The 20,709-nt window shown below is 36.8% G+C and overlaps 1 protein-coding gene across 1 annotated transcript; it reads left to right on the top strand.

Moving 5' to 3' along the window:
* Positions 1-3,561: 3,561 nt before the first annotated feature.
* LOC149531334 (wall-associated receptor kinase-like 14) lies at positions 3,562-17,801 on the top strand. Its single transcript, XM_089810326.1, has 3 exons — positions 3,562-4,611; positions 15,781-15,867; positions 16,104-17,801. The coding sequence occupies exons 1-3, from the start codon at positions 3,849-3,851 to the stop codon at positions 17,297-17,299; spliced, it is 2,046 nt and encodes a 681-aa protein (XP_089666452.1). The 5' UTR covers positions 3,562-3,848; the 3' UTR covers positions 17,300-17,801.
* Positions 17,802-20,709: the final 2,908 nt, after the last annotated feature.

Here is a 20,709-nt window from a genome sequence, read left to right on the forward strand (position 1 = left end):
TAATACTTTGCCATCCATGAATGCAAAATTATGCCCATCATCTTCAAGCACTGTAATTGAGATTAGATTTCTTTTAGTTCCTGGTACGTAGAGTACACCTTTGAGAAGAAGAGTATTTCTTAATTTTAGTTTCAAGGTGCAATTTCCAATTCCTTCAATAGAATGTGTTGAATTATTGCCAATGGTAATTTCACTGTTAACCTTTTCTGATAGATAGTCTAGTGTTTCTTTGTATCCTTTTATATGTCTAGAAGATCCACTATCAATTACCCATGCTTTATTTGAAATTTCATTTGATAGTGAGGAGTACAATACATGATTCTCAAGATCATAGGTATCTTCTTCCCTAATAACATTTGTATAGTTTGCTTGTTGTTTATAATTTTCAGAACTATTAGATCTGTAGTGTCCAAATTTTTCACATTTGAAACACTTTATTTTAGATAGATCTTTCTTGGGTTTCCCATTCTTTTGATTTCCTTTTTTCTTCTTGAAATGCTTCTTTTTGCCCTTATATGAGTTTGTATTAAGAACATGAAGTTCTTCATCTTCAATTTTTGGTTTCCCTCCTTTCTTTAGTTTTTTGGATTCTTCTTGAAGACAATCTTTCTTAAGTCTGTTGAAGTCAGGAAGATTATCTCTGGCACTTATTCCTTATGCAAAAGTCTCCCATGAATCTGGTAATCCATCTATAGCCATTAATGTTAATTATGTATCACTAATAATGGTTCCTATACTTGACAATTCATCTCTAATGTTGACAACCCTTAGGAAGTAAGAATTCATTGATTCTCCTTTCTTTATCTGAATGTCATTTAGTTGCCTTTTTAGTGCTAGAACCCTAGTTGCATTGTTGACCTCATATGCATTTCGTAATGCATTCATCATATCAAATGTAGCTTGATGTTTTGTAAGCATGGGTACGATATCATTTTTTACTCCATCTAATATGATTTGAATTGCTTTCCTATTTCCTTTGCTCTAGATGGATTTGTGAGGTTCAACTGGCGGTTGTTTGGATGCTTTATCAACAAATTGTTTTACATCATTCTCTTCAAGAATCATCATGATTCAGAATTTTCAGGCATCAAAGTGTTCTTTCCCATCAAATTTGTCCTCAGGTTTGATTGTGTATGCCATTAAAGAAAGAAGATGGTTGCTAGATATATATGAAGTTTGATAACTGAATTTTGCAGAGCCTAGGTTCGACTACCAGAGCTCTGATACCATGTAAAGTTTTTGCAAATTCTATGATTGAATATAGACTAGATTCGATCTTCTTCTTCTCCTTTCAAATTGCTGAGAATAACTTCAAAGTATTGCCTTCAAATGAACTAGAAATGTAAATCAGAATTCTATCTTTTAATTTTGCAATTCGTATGTGGGTAGTAATGACTAAGGAGCAGACTTGTGTTGATCTTGTGTGCTCTTAGACTTCATACTTACCCTTTATAAGTATAGGAGTCAAGGGACATGTCCTTATAAAGGACATGTCTTCAGCAAATCACTTTGCCTAACCTCTAGAAGTCGCTAACTTTTTAAGGGTAATTAATATTAATTACAAACACAAACAAATGTGGTTAGATTAATACTAAACAACCTCTCTAAAGATGCATGTTGATCTTGAAGAAGGAATAATGCAAAGACTCGTTCCTCTACTTATCATGCTATATCAGATCTGATCAATCTATTATCAGAACAGAATGATTAACAAGTTACAGATTTAACAAATACATTTAATTACTTTGTACATTAGCTAAAGAAGTAATTTAAATTTAATTAAAGTATGAACACTTATAATTAGACTAAACTTAATCAATAGATTTAATGTAGCTAAATTGAGTTGATACTTAGGAATTAAATAAAGAGAGTGATTAACGCAGATTAGGGTTTTCTGCATCTGACAATTAGATCAAATAGCTATAATCAGAATTAGAATTTCCTAGTAAAATAGGACTTAAGAATTATTGGATAGACCAAAATCGACTTGTATACAACCCTTACTAGTGGGGTAGTAATAAATGGTGTGAACAGAGCCATTAACACTAGGAGGGAAAACATCTCATCATTCAAAACTTTGGAAATTTGAAAACACACAAAGGCAGGAATGAAATATAGAATATCGCTTGAATTTTTCATAGAATTGAACTCAACTTTCTTTCCATTCAAAAGTTTTCATTCCTTGAGAAAATCAAATAATTTGACTTAGGCAGAGTAATTTGGAAGGGGACTTTGTGGGCTAAAGCAACAAAAAGAGTCTCCAAGAACTTCCTGTCACAAGCATTACCAAAAAAGGAAACCCCGTGATTGAGAGCATCGCCGATAATAAAAAATATTTGTCTTCAATCTGTTTGAAGCAAAATATAACGACAAAAAGGCTCAAGGCAGGAGCCTACAACGCAACAATAATTTGTGAGCCTCACATGTGGGAGGTCTTGGGTTTGAATCTAATAGAATACACATACTAACAATAATTAATTACAACAAATAATAATAATTAATAATTAATCTAGGCTTCAGCCCATTACTGCCATTATTTCATCCAACATATATATCTACTTTTACCCTTTGAACCAATGAAAAAGCATACCCATAGACGCGAACTAACAACTTACAAAATAAATAATAAAAATCTACTACACTTTTTACTATATTCATTAATATATAATTAACAATTTATTATTAATCTCAAATAATAATAAACTTCCTTTTATATATATATTTTTTATTTTCATCATTGCCATCTCATTCCCAGTTTGAATTACTTGTGCTCACTTTAAGACAACTTGCAAAACAAAAAAAATACATCTATCCAGCACTCTTGCACATTTTACTATTACTAGATTCATATATATTGAAATTCATAAATAGCATATGATTTTGAATTAAATTATTAATAATAAAAAATAAATATAATCAAAACCAATGCAATGTGGTCAAATTCTACACTCTTCAGTTACTTTAGACAAAAAGAAAATTAGAATAAGCCAGCGAGATGTCCACTGTACAACACTATATAATTGCGGGCAAAGGGATTGGATGAATCCTTTAACCCTGAGAGTCGGAAGGGATCAAAAATCTAAAAGTGGATAAATGTGAGCATAAAATAGGTGTTTCGTTGGCCGAGCCAAGGAAAGGCACAGAGATAGGACAAGGAGGCCTTTTATAATCATCACTTTGCCTGGTCCGATATGCTTTTTCCTCACACAAACTCCATTTTTCTTTGTCTGATATCCCTTTTGTTTTTCTACAGAGACTTCATACCTCTACGGTACGTTGACAAGATGAACTGATTAAGGAAAGGTATTTGTCACATCTGAGGCTAACAAGGTACTTTGTATGGGATTGCCCAGGAGTGACTCTGCAGTGTGTGGTGTGTTATTCATTGCCATTAGTCTTTGTGGGGGCCATGTTCTTTTTGTGGCATTGTAAACTTTTCAACCCCGCACGGTCCACAATGTTACCCTACACACTGATCAATACGCACCCAATTCCCCAAAGTTTTTGAAAAACTACCCTGCACGTTGTGCACATAAAGCCAGGTTTTGGCTCCTTTTTCTAACCTTTTAAAAAATCAACCAAGTCCTCTCCTTCGTATGGAAGTGCATTTTCGTGGCTGTATAGACGTTGCCGTAAAATGAGGGCACGACTTTTTTAATGGGAGGTAGTGTGACGTTTTTTTTATAATGGAAGGCATTATCAAGAAATAAGCATTGTTTGCAGCAGACCCGATTTGGACTTTGCACTTATTTATCACAGTACAGAGTAAAGTAAACCAAAAGGAAGATGTCTTTAATGTGTTCAATAACCACGGATATGCATGTTTGTCTGATTCAGTGACAGTTTTAATGGCTTTCTCTGCTATAAGGCACCCCCTGCTTCTGCTGTTGATTTATTTTGTCATCTGGGTTGTCTCAGATCTGCCTTGCTGCTCATCTGGCAGTGCCCATGATAAGAATAAATGCAGTGAGCAATGTGGGGCCATTGCAATTCCTTACCCTTTTCATCTCAATAGCCAATGTGGGCTGCCAGGCTTCAAGCTGGAATGCATGAACTCATCTACCCTTGTCGTAAGGCTAGATGATGTAAAATACAGCATTCTTAGCTTGTCATCCGATAGCATAGTCATAGATCCTCTGGAATCAAATTGTGAGCTCAGCGTGAAGTCTTTCCGTTTCAGGGGTAGTAAATACTATGGAATCTCCCTTGAAAATTTTCTACAGCTGTCAGATTGCAGAAACTCCTCTGTCTGTCTGGTTAACTGCAGTATTCCCATCAAAAGAAATAATACGGAGTGTAAATACAAAGCAACTTGCTGCTACCCTCTTGGGAATGCTACATTGTGGCGAGTCGGCGATAGCATTTCTAACTTTTCAAGGTTTCACTGCAGTGCGTTTAGCAGTTGGGTTTTGTCCAGCCCTTCTTCTCACAGTGTAAATGCTGAGTATGGGCTGAAAATGGAGTGGGCTGTGCCCAGTAGCTGCTCAAATGTTAGCTGTGCCCCTAATGCACAATGTGTTAAAGCAAGCACCATCAAGGATGGTGTTCGATGCCATTGTAAACATGGCTATGAAGGTGATGGATTTGCCGATGGAGTTGGATGTTTAAAAGGTAAGCCTGCCTTCCCTCCCATTATTTACTTCAAATATATCTGAAAATGAAGTTAAAAAAACCTTTTGTCGCCAGATTTTAAATGAGTTTTGATTTATTTTTCTTCATGTATTGACGGGTATTGAAGAAGACAATCATGGTGGCTTGATATGTGGTCCTATGAAAGTGTTGGAAGCCCAATTTTCTGACTCTTATGCTACAGCGTATTGTATGTATCTGTTTTTAATACCCATAGGTGTTGGACATGTCTGCTAAAATGTGTCTTTCTATCTTTCCCATGAGACAGCGATCAGCGAAATCTTGATGATAACGTTAGTGAAATTTCTCGATTCTTATCATGGCTTTAATCTGAGATAGTCTCAGGTCCCGTTTTTATTCTTCAAGAATGGCTGAGCTGCATATACATGGGCCATGCACCTTTAGTTGGGAGTACGGTATTATATATTTTTTGTGCACTGAATTATGCTGAAAGGCGTATTTAGCAGTTTGAGATGAGAGCGCTCACGTGGTTATCCTTGCAAGAGAGGGGCTGAAGAACCAACAGCAGGAGGAAAACGTTTAGGTGGCCTAACTATGCACATCACTCTGAAATTACGATTATGGGACAGACTGAAGGGCTCTGGGCCGAAAGCCCTAAAGCTAATCACCATGGGATGGTTAACATTTCAAAAATATCCCCGGCTGATCGAAGTATTGGAACCACGTTTATATGGATGTCTGATCTAACTTTCAACCGAAGTTGCTGAAGAAGGCAACTCGTAGGAGCTCAAGTCTTTGCTATGGTTTATATATCTGGATCCGTCCCCAAGTATGCAACAAGAGATACTTTCCTAAATGTTTGCACAGTTTGGCAATCCATTCGTTTTTCATGCCGAACCTTTTGGATTAACCGGTTTCCGTGGTAAGATTAATATAGTTGGGTAACAGATTGTTATCATTCCAGTGGTCTAATTCAAAGACGATGTATCCAATTTAAGTGTTCTTGATTAAGCCAAATAAGCAGCATTTGCTTCCCCCCGACATTACTAATACCTCAAGTGGGCCTGGCTTTTGGGATAATGAAACTTCGTCTCTTTTACCGTTAACAGGCAGAATATTTGAAGCTTACGTGTATCTTGTTATCTCATTTAGTAGAAGGCTCATGGTAGTGAACATTATAAGTAGAAGTTTTTGGAGATTCTAAGATATTGCAAGTGCAATGAATGGTACATTCATGCTTCAAAAAGGGTAATGATATTAATTTGAACAAAAGCAATGAACTGTGTCTGTTTAAAGGTAATGTTCTATTAATGATTAGTGTTATGTCAATTTAGTTGGTTATTTTGTCCACTTTCCTATTTAGTTTTAGACAGAATGTGATGAATCAAGGTTAACCTTTTTGTTATTTACTTCTCCTTCCTCTCTAGGCAATGACGTTACTACCAGTCAATAAATATATTTAGTGGCCATTTTAGAACTTTGTCTCCACTTCTTAAGTACTTTGAATTGATAAACACCAGGTAAATTAGAGAATAATGAGAACTAGTACTTTTAATGATACTCCAGAGAGCGAAATATTTTAGAAAAGCAAGAGGTGGACACTCTTTCCAAGGCCTATCAACACTGTCATTAATAGACTGCTACTGAAAGAGAACACAGCTGCATGATTATATATAAAATCCCATAGCTGGAGGTATCGGCATATAGAAACTGTCTCCATTAAAAGAATGTGCCAGTTATAGTTTTATGTGATCGTAAACAGTGGCTATCTAGCTGAAAGCTGCAAATATCTGTTTTTCTTTATCTGTAGAACCTGTTAGCTCCTTCCTCTTTTGACAATACATTTCAAGCTCCATTTGAATCTTCAAGAGTAACACCAGGCTTTGCCATTATAACCTCTGAAAAGAAATGTGCAAGTGACAGTTTCAACCGTTTGAATGCTGAATAGTGAGTTCTTTGATTATATTGGCAACATAAGACTTAGTTGTAGAAGGAGATAATGGCAGGTAATGTGTCTTGACTATTCGAGGAACATTTTTTTAACACCTTGTGAAGCGGACCCAATCAATTTCTGGAAAGATATCCAAATCAGGAACAAACTTAACGCTGCTATGGTGAGGTTATATCATCCAGTGTTTGTACCCAAGTTAAACTCATAAGCTTCAAAAGTTAAAACATAGTGTTATCTGCAAGGGTTCTCAAATTCAATGCATATGTGGATACAAGCATATGTAACAATTGGCTTTTTATAATATGAACTAATCAATGGCATTTACTCTAAGTTGCTGGTTCAGATTCTGATTCAGCTTCGCGTTTGAGATCCAGGTTATAAATTCATCCAAATATTTTTTAGGGTTGGGTTTGGATTTGTCTGCACAACAATATATAGTTACCAACCTGGATGTGGATTCAGCAAGCATGTTTGGAGGTGCACAATTTTTTTTGGGGGATTCAGATATATATATATATATATATATATATATAGAAAAGAACTGAAAAAAAAATACAAAATTAAAACATTTGATAGCTTGTAACTTCAACAATACATATTCAAATTGAATTTCAAATATTCAATAAGATAATAAACCATATCATATACATCTATGTTCACGATTCCAATGCAAATTAGAAATCATTACAATTACAAAATCAAAATATAGTTCATCAATCTGAATTCGAATCATATGGATTCGCAAAAAATTCCTTATCATCTCCAACTCCTCCAATTGCTGCTAGTTCAAGATCATTTGAACCGAAAATGGTTCCACTTGCGCTAGATACACCATGTGTCATGATGTTATCAGCATCATCATCCATGATTGTAGTAAGATCTTGAATCATTGCATCCAAGTTTGCACACTTAGGTTCTACATCCCAAAGCTTGGTTGCCCCTTCCTTATAGTGATCCTCCTTATGTGACAGAAGACGAAAGTTGGTTTGAATGTAAACAAAGTCTTTAGCTTTTTTAGAGCCCAACTAGTTATGCTTCACTAAGTGGATAAAAGAGTATGTACTCCAGTTCTGTTCAGCATAAGAAGAATTTGATGTTCACACTTACAAAATTAATTATTAAAGAATAACATAAAAATGAAAAGTGATTTAAAGAATTCTAGAATACACGTGGTAAACAAAAAATAAATAAAAGAGAGGATTTTGATTGCAAGAGGTTGTAGATGCTTAAATGATTGACCATAGAGGTGCCACCATGTGATAGCTCCCATGTCACATTTGTCCTTTATTGCAAGTGGATTAAGTTCTGCTCTAGAAGCAAGTGACCCAAATTCTGTCTTAACTATTTTTTGTGTGTCATCATCTAGGAAAAGTCTTGCAAAAGCTTTGTAGCACCCACTAGCAACTTCTTCGTCTGCATATGGTGCTACTCTATTTGGCATACCAAGTACTTCCTCACTATGGTATCTTGGAGATGAGGCATATGCAAGGAGGTGCAATGGGGTTGTCAAGTTTTCCCAATGATGATGAATGATTGATTCAAGTTGATTACATTTTTTGGGGTCATCCTCATGTGTTTGTATAGAAAGTTTAACCTTTTGTGCCATATTATCTATGCCATCATAGACATCCCTCAAACAAGGTTGATTTAAATCAGCAAAGCAAAGTATAGTCATGATAGGGTCTGTGAAATCTAATACAAATTGCACACAAGCCTGCCGAATGCCATCCAAGATCAATGCCTTGACCTTTTGTGCCCTCTTTGAATTTGAAGCCTTTCATATACCCCATTGGCTAGAAATAACCATTTGTCTTAATGCCCATTGCACCTTGACAAGTTGTCTCATACTAGTAGTATGAAATGCAAATTGGGTTTCAGCCACCTAAGTAAGTTTTTGATTAGATAAACAAGTTTTACAGGGATCCTGAAACCCAAGTTTGAAACAATACAAAAGGCTGAAAATAAGCAATTAAAGCCCAGCCAAAGGACAACGGCCAAGCAAAAGGCCAGAACAACACATCACCAAACAAAAGGTGACCAAAGTGGCAACATAATAGCCACCAACACAGGTTTTGTCTAGGCTCCTGAAACCCAAAGAAGATAGGGGAAAAAAGTCCCCAACCATGATACACAACAAAATACAACAGGCCAAAAGCCAGGGGACAAAAAAAGTACGATAGGCCAAAAAGACCAGTCATGCTTTGCCTTTAGATCCCTTCTTTTGAGAACGTAATGCCATATCAAAAGAGGCAGTGGACGGCTTGATCTTTTTTCCTTTTACTACGGTCCATCCATCCTCCACCAAGCCAGCAGCCTTCTGCCACCGTAAATCAGCAACACCAGAGCCAAGCCCAGAAATCCTTGAGACCAAGGAAGAGGCCGCAACAAGAATATCTGCAACCAAAGAAGAAGGCACAGGAAGGTCCGACCCTGATAAAGAAGAAGTGGAGGGCATGACCATATTTCCTTTTACTGAGGTCCTTCCAACCCCCACCAAACCAGCAACCATCTGGCTCTGAGAAGTAGCAATGCCACAACCAGACCCTGAAACCCCTGAAGCCAGGGGAAAAACTGCAGCAAAGGAAGATACAGCAGAAACAAGAGAAGGAGCCAGAGAGGTGGCTGGCCCCAAGACACCAGAAGACAGAACAACTGCATCCACAGAAGGAGCCAAAGGAAGATCCTCCATCAAATCACTAGAAGACGGGACAGCAGAAACCAAAGACTGATTTGCTGCAATCAAAGGTGCCAAAGGATGATCCTTTGCCGAAGAGCCAGGAACAGTAGAAGAATCCTCCACCAAAATATCTTGAAGAGAGTTAACATCACCTGTAGAGAGGACCTTGTGGACCGTGTAGTCACCATTTGAGGCCCCTTTCCACCAAGAAGGGGGCATCTTCGGTCTAGATTTACCAGCGGAGCAGCCAGAAGCCGGGTGACTAGTCTTGTGGCACTTCCTACAGCGGAAGGGGATACCCTCATAGTCAAGAAGGATATTCCAAGATCCTAATGTAGAAGCTACTGAAATCATTTCTGGAAGTCCTTTGGAGACATCAATCTCAACCAGTATGCGAGCATACGTTGTTCGAAAAACATTGGATGAATCCTTATCAATCAAGCAGAATGCACCAAGGGATCTCCCCATCTCCTCCAAAACAGAATCTACCCAAAGGTGAAGGGGGAGATTCAACAACCTAACCCAGACAAGGAACGTATTAAAAGATTCTGTCAATGGGTTGAAATCTTTATGCCAAGGTTTAGCCATCAAGGGAAACTTCGCTTCCCAATAGAAAACATGGCGAAGGATGGCATCTCTATCAATAGCAACCCCCTAGGCAAAGGGTAAATATGGGCTATCTCTGAAATTATGGGGTCCCAAAAACAGGAAATCCAAGCATGCAAGTCCGACAAAGAAGGCCAAAACCCCTTAAAATAAAAGATAGCAGCATTGGCTGAGAAGTCAGCCATACAGCTTGAGATCTCATCAATAATATTAGATTTTAAATCAATCTTTAAAGGGTTACTTATCGCAATCGGAGCCCCTGAATGCACGGTATCTTGAGGCCCTGGCTTATTAGCAAGTCCACCAAGACCAGCCACATCAGCATAGGAAATGGCCGAACCACCTGCACCAGGCAAACAAACCCTAGAAGTTGAAGGGACCTCCATAAAGCTGAACATAGGAATAAACTCGATCTGAAGCTAGTCGCTGGAGAAAGAGTAGGACCCACGTTGGAGCCGAAGCCGAATCTAGGAATAGAAGCCGAGCCGAAGTCAAATCCAGGCATAGAGACAGGAACTAAGCCGAAGCCTAAGACAAGCATAGGGAACCAAGCGGGAAAAATCAAAAAGTTGTAGAGCCAATCAATGACTCCATAGCTAAGAGTCCATGTAGGTCTAGACACAGAGGCCAAGTCGCCAAGGGCCGATGCCGAAGCCGAAGCCGAAGCCGAAGCCAGGCGCAGGGAGCTAGGCGGGAAAAAAATTCAAAAATTGGGTTGCTTGTGAAACAGCCACCTAAGTAAGTTGATCATAACAACATGTCAATAAATATTAAGCAAATATATAGAATTTGATAATTGAACATGACATAAAATATATTCAAATTAAATAAATTAATGAAATTTACTAATTACAATTTACCTTCAACAACTCCAAATTGGAGAATGATCTAAATATGGATTGTGACATGTGTTGGTTTGTCACAAACATTTGGATCTCCTCTCCCTCTTGGTATATTTGCTTCGCCCAATCTTTTTGGGTGCCAATTTGTTGCATGACCAAATTTAGGGAATGTACAGTGCATGGTCTCCAAAAAATATGGTCATAGTGACCCTTAACCAAAACACTTGCGCCCCTGCAATTTCTTTGCATTATTTGTAAACACTTGAACTACTTTCTCGCCACCCATCATCTCTATGGCCTCAATGAGAATTGTGGAAATGAATTGTGAATCTTTCACTTCCCCTTCACAATCATCTGCCTTCAAAAACATTGTTCCTTTGGGTGACACTGCAAATACATTAATCAGTAGCTGGTTTTTCGTATCTTTCCATCCATCCAAAACAATAGAACACCCAAAGTTTTCTATGAATTTCTAATTGGTTGAATAGCTCTCTCTATACAAGCCTTCTCTAATTCCAATAAAGTAGTACACGCTTTTTTATACTCAAGACTTGTGTAATCAGCCAATGTTTTATTTATGGCTGCCACCATTTCCTTCCATTATGGCGATCTTACCAAGTTGAAAGGAAGACCGCTGACATAGAGACAATGTGCAATGGCTTGATCAACAAGCTCTCTTGCCTCCATGTTAAATGCGGTGTCTAATGGACCTCTTTTGCTGGCAATAGTTTTTATTCTTCCTCTTTCACTCATGGTATAGGTACTTGCAAGAACGGGTGTTTGGAGGATACAATTGGTTATGTGTAATTGCATTATTTTCTTTGAGGATGAAAGTTGATAAAAACTTTGTTTTGATATTTTTATCAATTTATTAGTAGCTTCTTGTTCTTTTTCAAATGAAGCTATTTATGCATCAGACAACCTCCTCCCATCTGTGCCTTTGCAAATTGAAAATCCTTTTCCAGCAGGGCCCATAAAATGAAGTTTGACCCGAGAATATGAGCTATTAGATGGTTTGTCTTTGTTACTTTGATAACATTTACATTTCCAAATATATGAGCCACCTCCGGAAATCTGTGACATTCTTGTTGTACATCTCCATAAAGGAGATCCTACATCAATTTAAAACTATTGGCTCCTTGCCCTTTCGCTGAACTTTGACTACCGGTGGCAGCCATTCTTGCACAATACAATATAATTTCTTGATATGCCTACAATAAGAAATTAAATAAATTTAGATTAGAAAAAAACTATGAACATCAAGCATAAAATGCAAAACAATTATAGAAAACTACTAAAATAGATAGCTAAACTTGTTTTTTTATACAAAAAAAACTTGAAAATTTTATTCACAAACTTGAAAAACTTCATTCAAATCTTAAAAAATTCATTAAAGAACTCAAGAATGGGATCAAATGCCTAATTTAGATGCTTAAAATTCGTTTGAGGAAGCTATCTCTTGCTCTACAAGTGATCCTCTTTGAAAATAATCGCCTTGCCTGCAAAATGCCAAAAATGGGGAGCATATGATAAACTATTCTAGCTGCAAACAAAATTTGGTTAACAGAAATGGTCTCTTTTAGGGCCTTTTTAGGGTTTAGAAGCAAAAATTAGGTTGAAAATGTATTTTTTCATGTGCTTTTAAGATGTTTAAAGTGGCAAAACAAAAAAAACTGGCTTTTCAACTGTCTGCGCCAACGGAGGCTGATGGAGGCACCCAGATGCTGGCCAGAAGTCACTCCCAGCCAACCAGATGCGCATGGAAGCCACACCTCTGTGCGCATCCAGTTGGCTGGGAGTGGCTTCCAGCGAGCATCCAGACAGCATCTGCTCAGGAGTCCGCCTCCATTCCAATCTGCCTCCACCTCTGCAAACAAGAGGCATGAAGTGGTAGCTAAGCAGATAAGTTCATGAACCACCATGCTAATATTAAAGCAACATGGCAAAAATACAACACAACATATATTAACATTTTAGTCCAAATGACATAACAAAATGTCAAAATACACTCCCTTATCAATGTTTCTATTGAAAAACAATATTGACAACATTAATAATCAGCCATCACCGATCAAATATTATGAAAAACCATCAAACAAATCATTATTGTTCCGTTGTTGCAAATTAGAAGCAGAAAAAGTGCCACTAGCATTGATACTAGCAATGTCAGTCTCAGGAGCAGTCTCAACATCACTAGGAATTTGTCAACATTGGCAACCACGTAGGAATAGCTCACACACATGCTTAGAGCATACAACAATCACCTGTCAACACTCCTTGAGCAATGGCAACCAAACAAGAAAGCTTAGCAATGGAGGCAAGAAGTTTTTCTTTTTATTGACAAATGTGCAAATAACATATAAAACAACCTTTTTGTTCTTTTTAGTGGTCATTGTTCGAGTTGGAGGGTTGAATAGACCTAATTTGGCAAAAACAACTTTTGAAAAAGTCAACAAAATGTGTTTTTTGGTCTAATTCGCCCTAAATTCTTTGAAATTCATTCTTGGTTCGTGTTGAAATCAAAAGTAAGTGTCCACTCAGGTCCCTCTGAGAGACTTTTGGGTGAATTTGACAGTCTGTGGCAGAATTTGGATGAATTTGCACGGAATCCAAATTTGCAGCAAACAGAATCTCAAATTCCACCTTCTAGGATTGAATGTGGTAACTTTGCATTTAATTATAGAATCATCAGTGCAGTGAACTCCAGAAGCATAGTGTCATTCTAGAATTCTAAGGGATCAGCCAATAGCCTAATTGAGTTGGAGCCCTGCCAAGATTATTGTCTAAAATTTTAAAATCAAGATATCAGCTAGGGCTTCATAACAGGTATCATGGGATGCATATGACTGATTATAAATATCCTTCTCCCTGAGAAGATGGATGGGAATCTGGTTGCAAGGGAGCAGATAATGGATGGCCGGAAAACATTTGCTCTGTATCCCACCAGGTCTAACCTTCTCCTCGCCTCTCCTGCATGAGCTCTGAATTGTGTACTGTCTTAAATAAGGTTTCAAGAAAGTGTGTTCAAAATCCAGTTTTTAGTTTAAGTTTCAGAATCCCTTGTACATTGTAAATGCATATTATGGTAGAAAACTTTCTGCAGATATTGCATGCTGTTTAAAGATTTTCACAGATCATATTCTTAATGCATGCTGTTTAAAAATTTTCACAGATCATATTCTTAATTCCTTTTCTACAAGCAATGAGTACATGATAATTTTTGTTTTTATTTCACATTGACACTATAAGATCATTGTTGTATGTTTAATTGTGCTAATTGTTTTTAACTCCAATGGAAAATCTAACAGAATTCTTGCTCTCCATATCATATATTGCTGTCCTTTTTTTCATCACCAGCACTGTCTGAACTCAATCATGATTTTTAGGCTTTAGCAAATCTTGTTATACATTTCATATCTATTGTTGTGGTAAAAACAACTTTTTTCGATTTTGATTTTTTCTAGTAATGCTGTAGAGATCACATTCTATCTACAACTTAACCTCTTCCATGACTAGTCATTATTAGTCCCTTTATTCTCTCATTTAATGCATTCCATGCTTGGGCAATATTTGGAAAACAAAGAATACAAAATAAACTTCGGCAGCTACCTTCACATGGATTTCCACCTAAAGCTTTTCCTGTTATCTTCTAGTGACAAAAAAATTATTTGCACATTTTTGTTGCAAATGATCTGCCAAGACTACTAAATTATAATTCAATGCAGAAATCCAATAATTAAGTTAATCTTAACATGATAAATAGAATGAGCCATGTGTTACCGTAAGGGTGAAGACATGGAGAATAGCCTTTGGTTATGTTGCATTTCTCCCTGTTATTTGTCTACGATACTTGAAAAAACTTATTAAGATCGTCCCTTGAGAGGATGAATAGTATGCCAAGATCCAATATCAACAATTTCTTCAGTTATATCATCATTGGTCACCAACTCACCGTAAAACAATGACTATGCCTATTAATTTTCCAAAATATGCTTGTATTTTCTCTTTTTACCTCTCTGTTTCATTTGCAACTCACATCTGAATTGTTTGAAGGCAAATTCAGGCTGCATGACGATGTCCAATTGATACAGAATGCATTGATGGATATCATGACTGTCAATTGCAATGGCTGCTTGTCCAATCACCTGCCATGAGCGTTACTTTTCCTTAATTCATTCATTTTAGAAATGGAATAATTTTCAATTTTAAATTGTTATTGAATTTGTTGGAATAGGCTCCAATTCAAATCATTTACAAAGGCAATTTTCCCGAGCTAGGATATTCTGTTATTTTCACTACCTCAAAACACATTCTTGTTTATTCCAGTCTTTTCTCACACGTCTTCTGCTATGTCAACAAATAACTAATATTTTATAAACTTCTAAGATTGGAAAGATCATCTATAAGACTATAACATATGAAACTTGTTGATTTTTAGATTCCACATTTAGTTATACCTTTTAGCATTCAGCCAATTTCATTGTTGCACCTGAAAAATTGTGCCGCCAATCAAACACAGTGAATTCCTTAATTTCTCTGCACGAAAAGGCAATCTTATTACAGATTAAAATTTGCAAATAGTACACAACATCTGGGTACAACTGCGTAATGATTTTTTTGATTCATGTTTTTTACTATTTAATAGCATTTGAACGATGTGCTGATAATCTTCTTCAAGCTCAGATCATCTTCTGCAGTTCATCTCTTCCTCCATCATCTATTCTCTGGATTTACAATCCTAGCTATTAGTGTCTGGTGACATGCTGTGCTTATGACAGATTCAAATTATAGTCAATTCATTTTTCTTTATGTTAAAGAAAAGAGCACCAAATAAATGTCTTTGGTTCACAACTTTACATGTGTTGTTTGCATGCCTTGAGTATATCTACTTCATTATCCCTGCAAAGGGTAAGCTTCAATTGTACTACGGTTCCTTCTGGGAGAAAACAACTTGTATTGTTGTAAAAGACAGGATGGTACTTTATTGCAAATCGTAGTCGGTGCATTGTGGTTATACATTCTTGCTTAAATTTTCTGGTTTCAATTTTAACTGCCAGGCTCAAGTACTGTGTTGTAAATGAATTTAAAAATTTGTATATTTCCCCATTTGGCAGCTTGCATTACAAAGGATGGACGTACATTGTATGATAAGGACTGCAACAGTGCAAAATCTGTCATAAATGTTGCTGTATTAGCGGCTGGTATGTATTCTTAAATTCTAGGATACAACATTTCACTATTTCTGATGCTATAATGATAGCAAACTTGATAATAAGCACCTCAAGCTCCTGCTTGGATGCTTTGTGTCTGGATTATAGATGGATCCCAAATTATTGATTACTGATCAGTCAAGAGTATCTGAGAATGGATGCTATGTATTGTCACAGCAAACCCAGAGATTAATTTGAAATTAACTTTTTGATGTTTTTATTAACAGGAATAGTGGGAACGGCAACTATTCTTGCAGGATTTATTGTTTCCTTTGCTCTGTTAAGGCGTTACAAGTATTCATCCTTGGAGATAAAAAGACGTGGCGATCCTAGTCAACTTGCAAGCCTTCTTTCTATTCATGGGAAAGCATGCACCACAAAATTATTTACATACAAAGAGCTGGAGAAAGCTACAAAAGGATTTGCACCAAGCGAGAAACTTGGAAATGGTGCCTGTGGCACAGTTTATGAAGGAAAGCTCCCTAATGGATGTCTCGTTGCTGTAAAAAGAATACATTATGGAAGTACTCAGGGCACACAACAACTTATCAATGAAGTTAATGTCCTCTCAACTCTGAGACATCGAAATTTAGTACGCCTTCTGGGTTGTTGCATTGAGATGGCTAGCCCACTCTTAGTGTATGAATATGTTCCCAATGGCACCTTGGCAGAGCATTTGCAGCATGAAAGAGGAGAAGGTCTCAACTGGCTGACACGGATTACGGTGGCAACTGAGACTGCCAAAGCGATTGCATACCTACATTCTTCAGTGAATCCACCAATATATCATCGAGATGTGAAGTCGACTAATATTCTTCTAGATTATGATTACACTGCTAAGGTTGCAGATTTTGGGCTTTCTAGGCTGGGTCTTCCAGAGGGATCTCATATCTCCACTACTCCTCAAGGTACTCCCGGGTACCTTGACCCAGAGTACCATCAGAACTTCCATCTCTCTGACAAGAGTGATGTGTATAGCTTTGGTGTGGTTCTTATTGAATTAATTACAGCCATGAAACCAGTCGACTTTTCTCGTGACAAGAAAGAGGTTAATTTAGCTGGTCTTGCACTGTCAAAGATTGCAAACAATTGTCTTGATGACATTATTGATCCCTTCCTCCAGGTTCAGGATCAACCTTTGCTCCGAGCACTTGTGCAGAGAGTTGCCGAGGTTGCTTTCCGCTGTTTGTCGTATGACAAAGATGCTAGACCTACCATGCTAGAAGTTACAGAGGAGCTTTTACTAATAAAAAAGGATAGCATGAATATAAGGGTCCCTTTGCCACAGGAGAACTGCAAACTAAGCTTGGAAAACTTAATTTTGCAAAAGGCTAACATGTCTCCAACTTCTATGCAAGCACCTTGGACAAGCAATGATAGCTCGATGACAGCCAGTACGCCAAGTAGTAGTACAACTGGCTAGCAGCAACTTTAGTAGGCTCTTGTATTCATTGACATTCTAACTTTATTTGTATGTATAATTAGTAATGTTGTACTCCTTTGAAGGAAGCATCAGGAATAATGAACTCCTTCCATAATTTAATGATTACACTGCTACTTGCTGAGGGGGAATCTCAGTACATGGTAACTGAATGGTAAGCAAGGCACGTTTCTTTTCTGAACCTCTTTGATTTTGATTTCATCGGCGCAGCACCATCATTTTAGTTGAAAGGTATTAAGGTGGATTTTCAATGGACAATTACACCAGGGTTTTAGCGCATGGACATTTAGTTTGTTTCAGAGTTTAGGGTATTATTTTTCTCACGATAAAAAGCCTTGACAGTTTCTATGGCATATTGATGCAAGGTTGTAATTCTGTGGTCGTCTTTTTCTCTTTGGGCCCACAAGAGTTTAAACGTTGTATACTTTCTCATTTCATTCAGTTTAGTAGAAGATAAATTTGACTATCTTTTCAAATAGAACAACCCTGCTGTTATTTTACCTGTTGATAAATAATCTTCTCCAAGAACAACTGAGAATCGCTAGTTTCATCAACTCGGAACAAAATATCCACGGTAATAGATAAGTGATATTGGTTTTGTACTGGAGCACAGTTTAAACTATTCCTTCCTCAAGCCCAAAATATTGTCAATTGCTGTTTCCCGAGTTACAAAAGAGTTTTCTTACATGGGCACATCCAGAACAAATGTCTCTAGCTCTGCTTGTTAATGTAGCATTAAAATGTAGTTTAGGTGATTTCTTGTTTAAGGTCTTGTTAGAAATCTAGTACTTCCTCTCACTGAAGTTCTCTGTTACTGTTAACACATCGGTCTTTCATTTTGTTATGCTGGGGAAATGGGTGGTGAGCTTCCATTATGTTGGAGCTTCACTCAGATCTTAAGACACCACTTGGATCGATGCTATTATTATGGATCAGATATCGTTTTCATTTCTTCTTTGTACTCTTGGGAGAGTTAGAAATTGGGTTTTTGCTTTGGGCCTTACCTTCTACATATTATCATTAGAGATTTCAGAAATCTTGCATGGTTACATCTCTTGGGCTCTCTTATGTTGTGACTATGGATCATGGAGTGCCATCCACAAACAATTACTGAAATTATCGAATAAATTCTTTAATGCTTGTTTGTTTTTATGCCATGTTTTTGGATCTCAATGTGTATTTCCTACAAATACTTTTGGAAATATGTGAATATGAACATAGTGTTTTGTAAGAACTTATGGGAAATGATGGACTTTTATCAAATAATTTTAAAATGAAATGTTGAGGTTCATTGGAGAATAGAAGAGCCTCTATTTTGTATAATAATAATGTTAATTGAGTTTATAATTAACAATTTTATTTTTAGCTTTTGAAACTATATCTGCCAAAGAGAAATTCAGAGAGAGAAACAAACACAACATCATTGTGCACAAGGAGACCAGATTCATGTAGAAAATCCAACGAAGGAAAAACTATGGTGAAAAATCTCACAGTATAAAATGATATTACAGTATTGTTTTAGGATTGCAATCAAGGAAGCAACAACTCATTGAAATACTAGTTTTATGGCTACAATAACCACTCCTAATAATAAGAACACTTAACTGAAGGCTATAATTTCAAAATATCATGAAATATAGTTAAAGCATCCACCACAGCACAATCATGCCAGTAGCAACCTTCAGTACTTTGCCTTCTGTTCACATTAGCAACCTTCAGTAGTTTGCCTCCTGTACTAAAACATACCTTTTGCAACTTCTCACATTGCAATTCATATTATCCTTCATATATAATCTCTGCAACTTCATATATAATCTGTGCAAGCACACTCAATCTCCAAGTTCACCAATCAGCTTGTCTTGATATGTAACAGTTTTGTTCATACTTGCAGTACACTTGAACATTTGAAATTTGAAGAAAAGAGATATATAGATAGCACAAACAAGTTCCACAAACCACAATAATTGACCTTGAAGTGCGGTACATTTTGTCTTCTCTAAAACCCACTATATTGTCTAAATAAAGTTTACTACTGTTGATTGATAGAGGGCACGGGGGTGTGGAGGGGATGAATCAAAATCTTAAACGCTTAAAAATTTCACCAATTCACTCACATCTATCAATAAGCTTGTGCATATAAAACTTGTAATTTAAATCTATTGTAACATATAAATTTGATCAATCACGTGCACAAAAATGAAACACATAACACAATATTTGTTACCCAAAAACCCTCCAATGTGAAGGTAAAATTGGGATGGAGATGACACCCACAAATTTTCATGACAGCAGTAATAAAGTTAACCAGTTAAGGTTACAATGTTTGATCATAAGATATGATCTACCCTGTGAGGTCTGTGCTTTGTTAAAGGCTTAAGAGATTGCTAGGTCTCTCCTTGTTAGAGGATTTAACACTTAAAACAAAGTAAGGACTCTATTAGGAGATTTACAAATATCTATTAAGACCACTCTGTTAAGAGATTTACCCTGATTCAAGTCGGTTAAAATTGATTCAATACTTGACTTTCGGTTTGCTCTGTAAGTTGATTTCGATTCTTCTCCTTGCTAACTAATCCTCTCCTCTGATCTAATGTTACTTGTCTTTCCCTTTCACTTCACTGCCATGAATAGATCGCTTTGTTAGATGATAATAAAACCCTTTACTGAATTTGGATCTGATCCTTCACTATACTCCCTCTTTGCATGCATACACTTTTCTACTCTTGCTCTTACTTCACATGCTTCTCTATTTAAAGAGTTTTGTAAAGAGTTTTCTAGATCCTTCCATAATAGCTTCTCCATCTGAATTGTTGATCGCACAACACAGGGATTTGGGATTCACGTCATTTAATTTTTCTATAACAATCTCTACAATCTTTAAATGTTCTTTTCATGTCGGCTTGTAAAACTAGTTACCTCAAATTTTGTTCCATTTTTTACTTTTATGTAAACTTTGCATTGCTCGGTCTTTATTGTTTTCTGATGCTCGGCATTGATGTTGCTTGGCTTGTATTACTCTTCCGATGCCTGGCATGTATTGTGCTTGGCACACACCATGTAACTTGACACTTGTATACTTGATACTTGCTCGGTTGTTGATGAGCTCGGCTCATATTGAAATACTTGGTGACCATACACTTACTCGGATCCTATAGAGCTTGGTACATACTTGCTTATGTACATGACTCGACCTATATAGAGTAGTTCGGTCGTAGTAATGACCATCTGACTCTACCTTGTAAATTACTAAGTGGTTGACACTAATAAACAACAATGGTTAGAGATACCAACAAGTACATAGTCATGTTTGACATTAAACTTGGGATATATCATCTTTTCAATTCAAAACTTGATTCCCAAAATCATGAGACCATAATTTCAAAAGTGGATAA

The sequence above is a fragment of the Cupressus sempervirens genome, chromosome 11 (assembly GCF_028749045.1).
Source record: "Cupressus sempervirens isolate cs-2001-9-10 chromosome 11, ASM2874904v1, whole genome shotgun sequence".
Classification (NCBI taxonomy): domain Eukaryota; kingdom Viridiplantae; phylum Streptophyta; class Pinopsida; order Cupressales; family Cupressaceae; genus Cupressus; species Cupressus sempervirens.

What these genes read in the sequence shown, in the direction of transcription:
- LOC149531334 (XM_089810326.1), top strand. Translation starts at nt 3,849, where the DNA reads ATGGCTTTCTCTGCTATAAGGCACCCCCTGCTTCTGCTGTTGATTTAT. An exon ending in TGGAGTTGGATGTTTAAAAG is followed by an intron (nt 4,612 to 15,780) that starts GTAAGCCTGCCT and finishes CCCATTTGGCAG; the next exon opens with CTTGCATTACAAAGGATGGA. An exon ending in TGTTGCTGTATTAGCGGCTG is followed by an intron (nt 15,868 to 16,103) that starts GTATGTATTCTT and finishes TTTTATTAACAG; the next exon opens with GAATAGTGGGAACGGCAACT.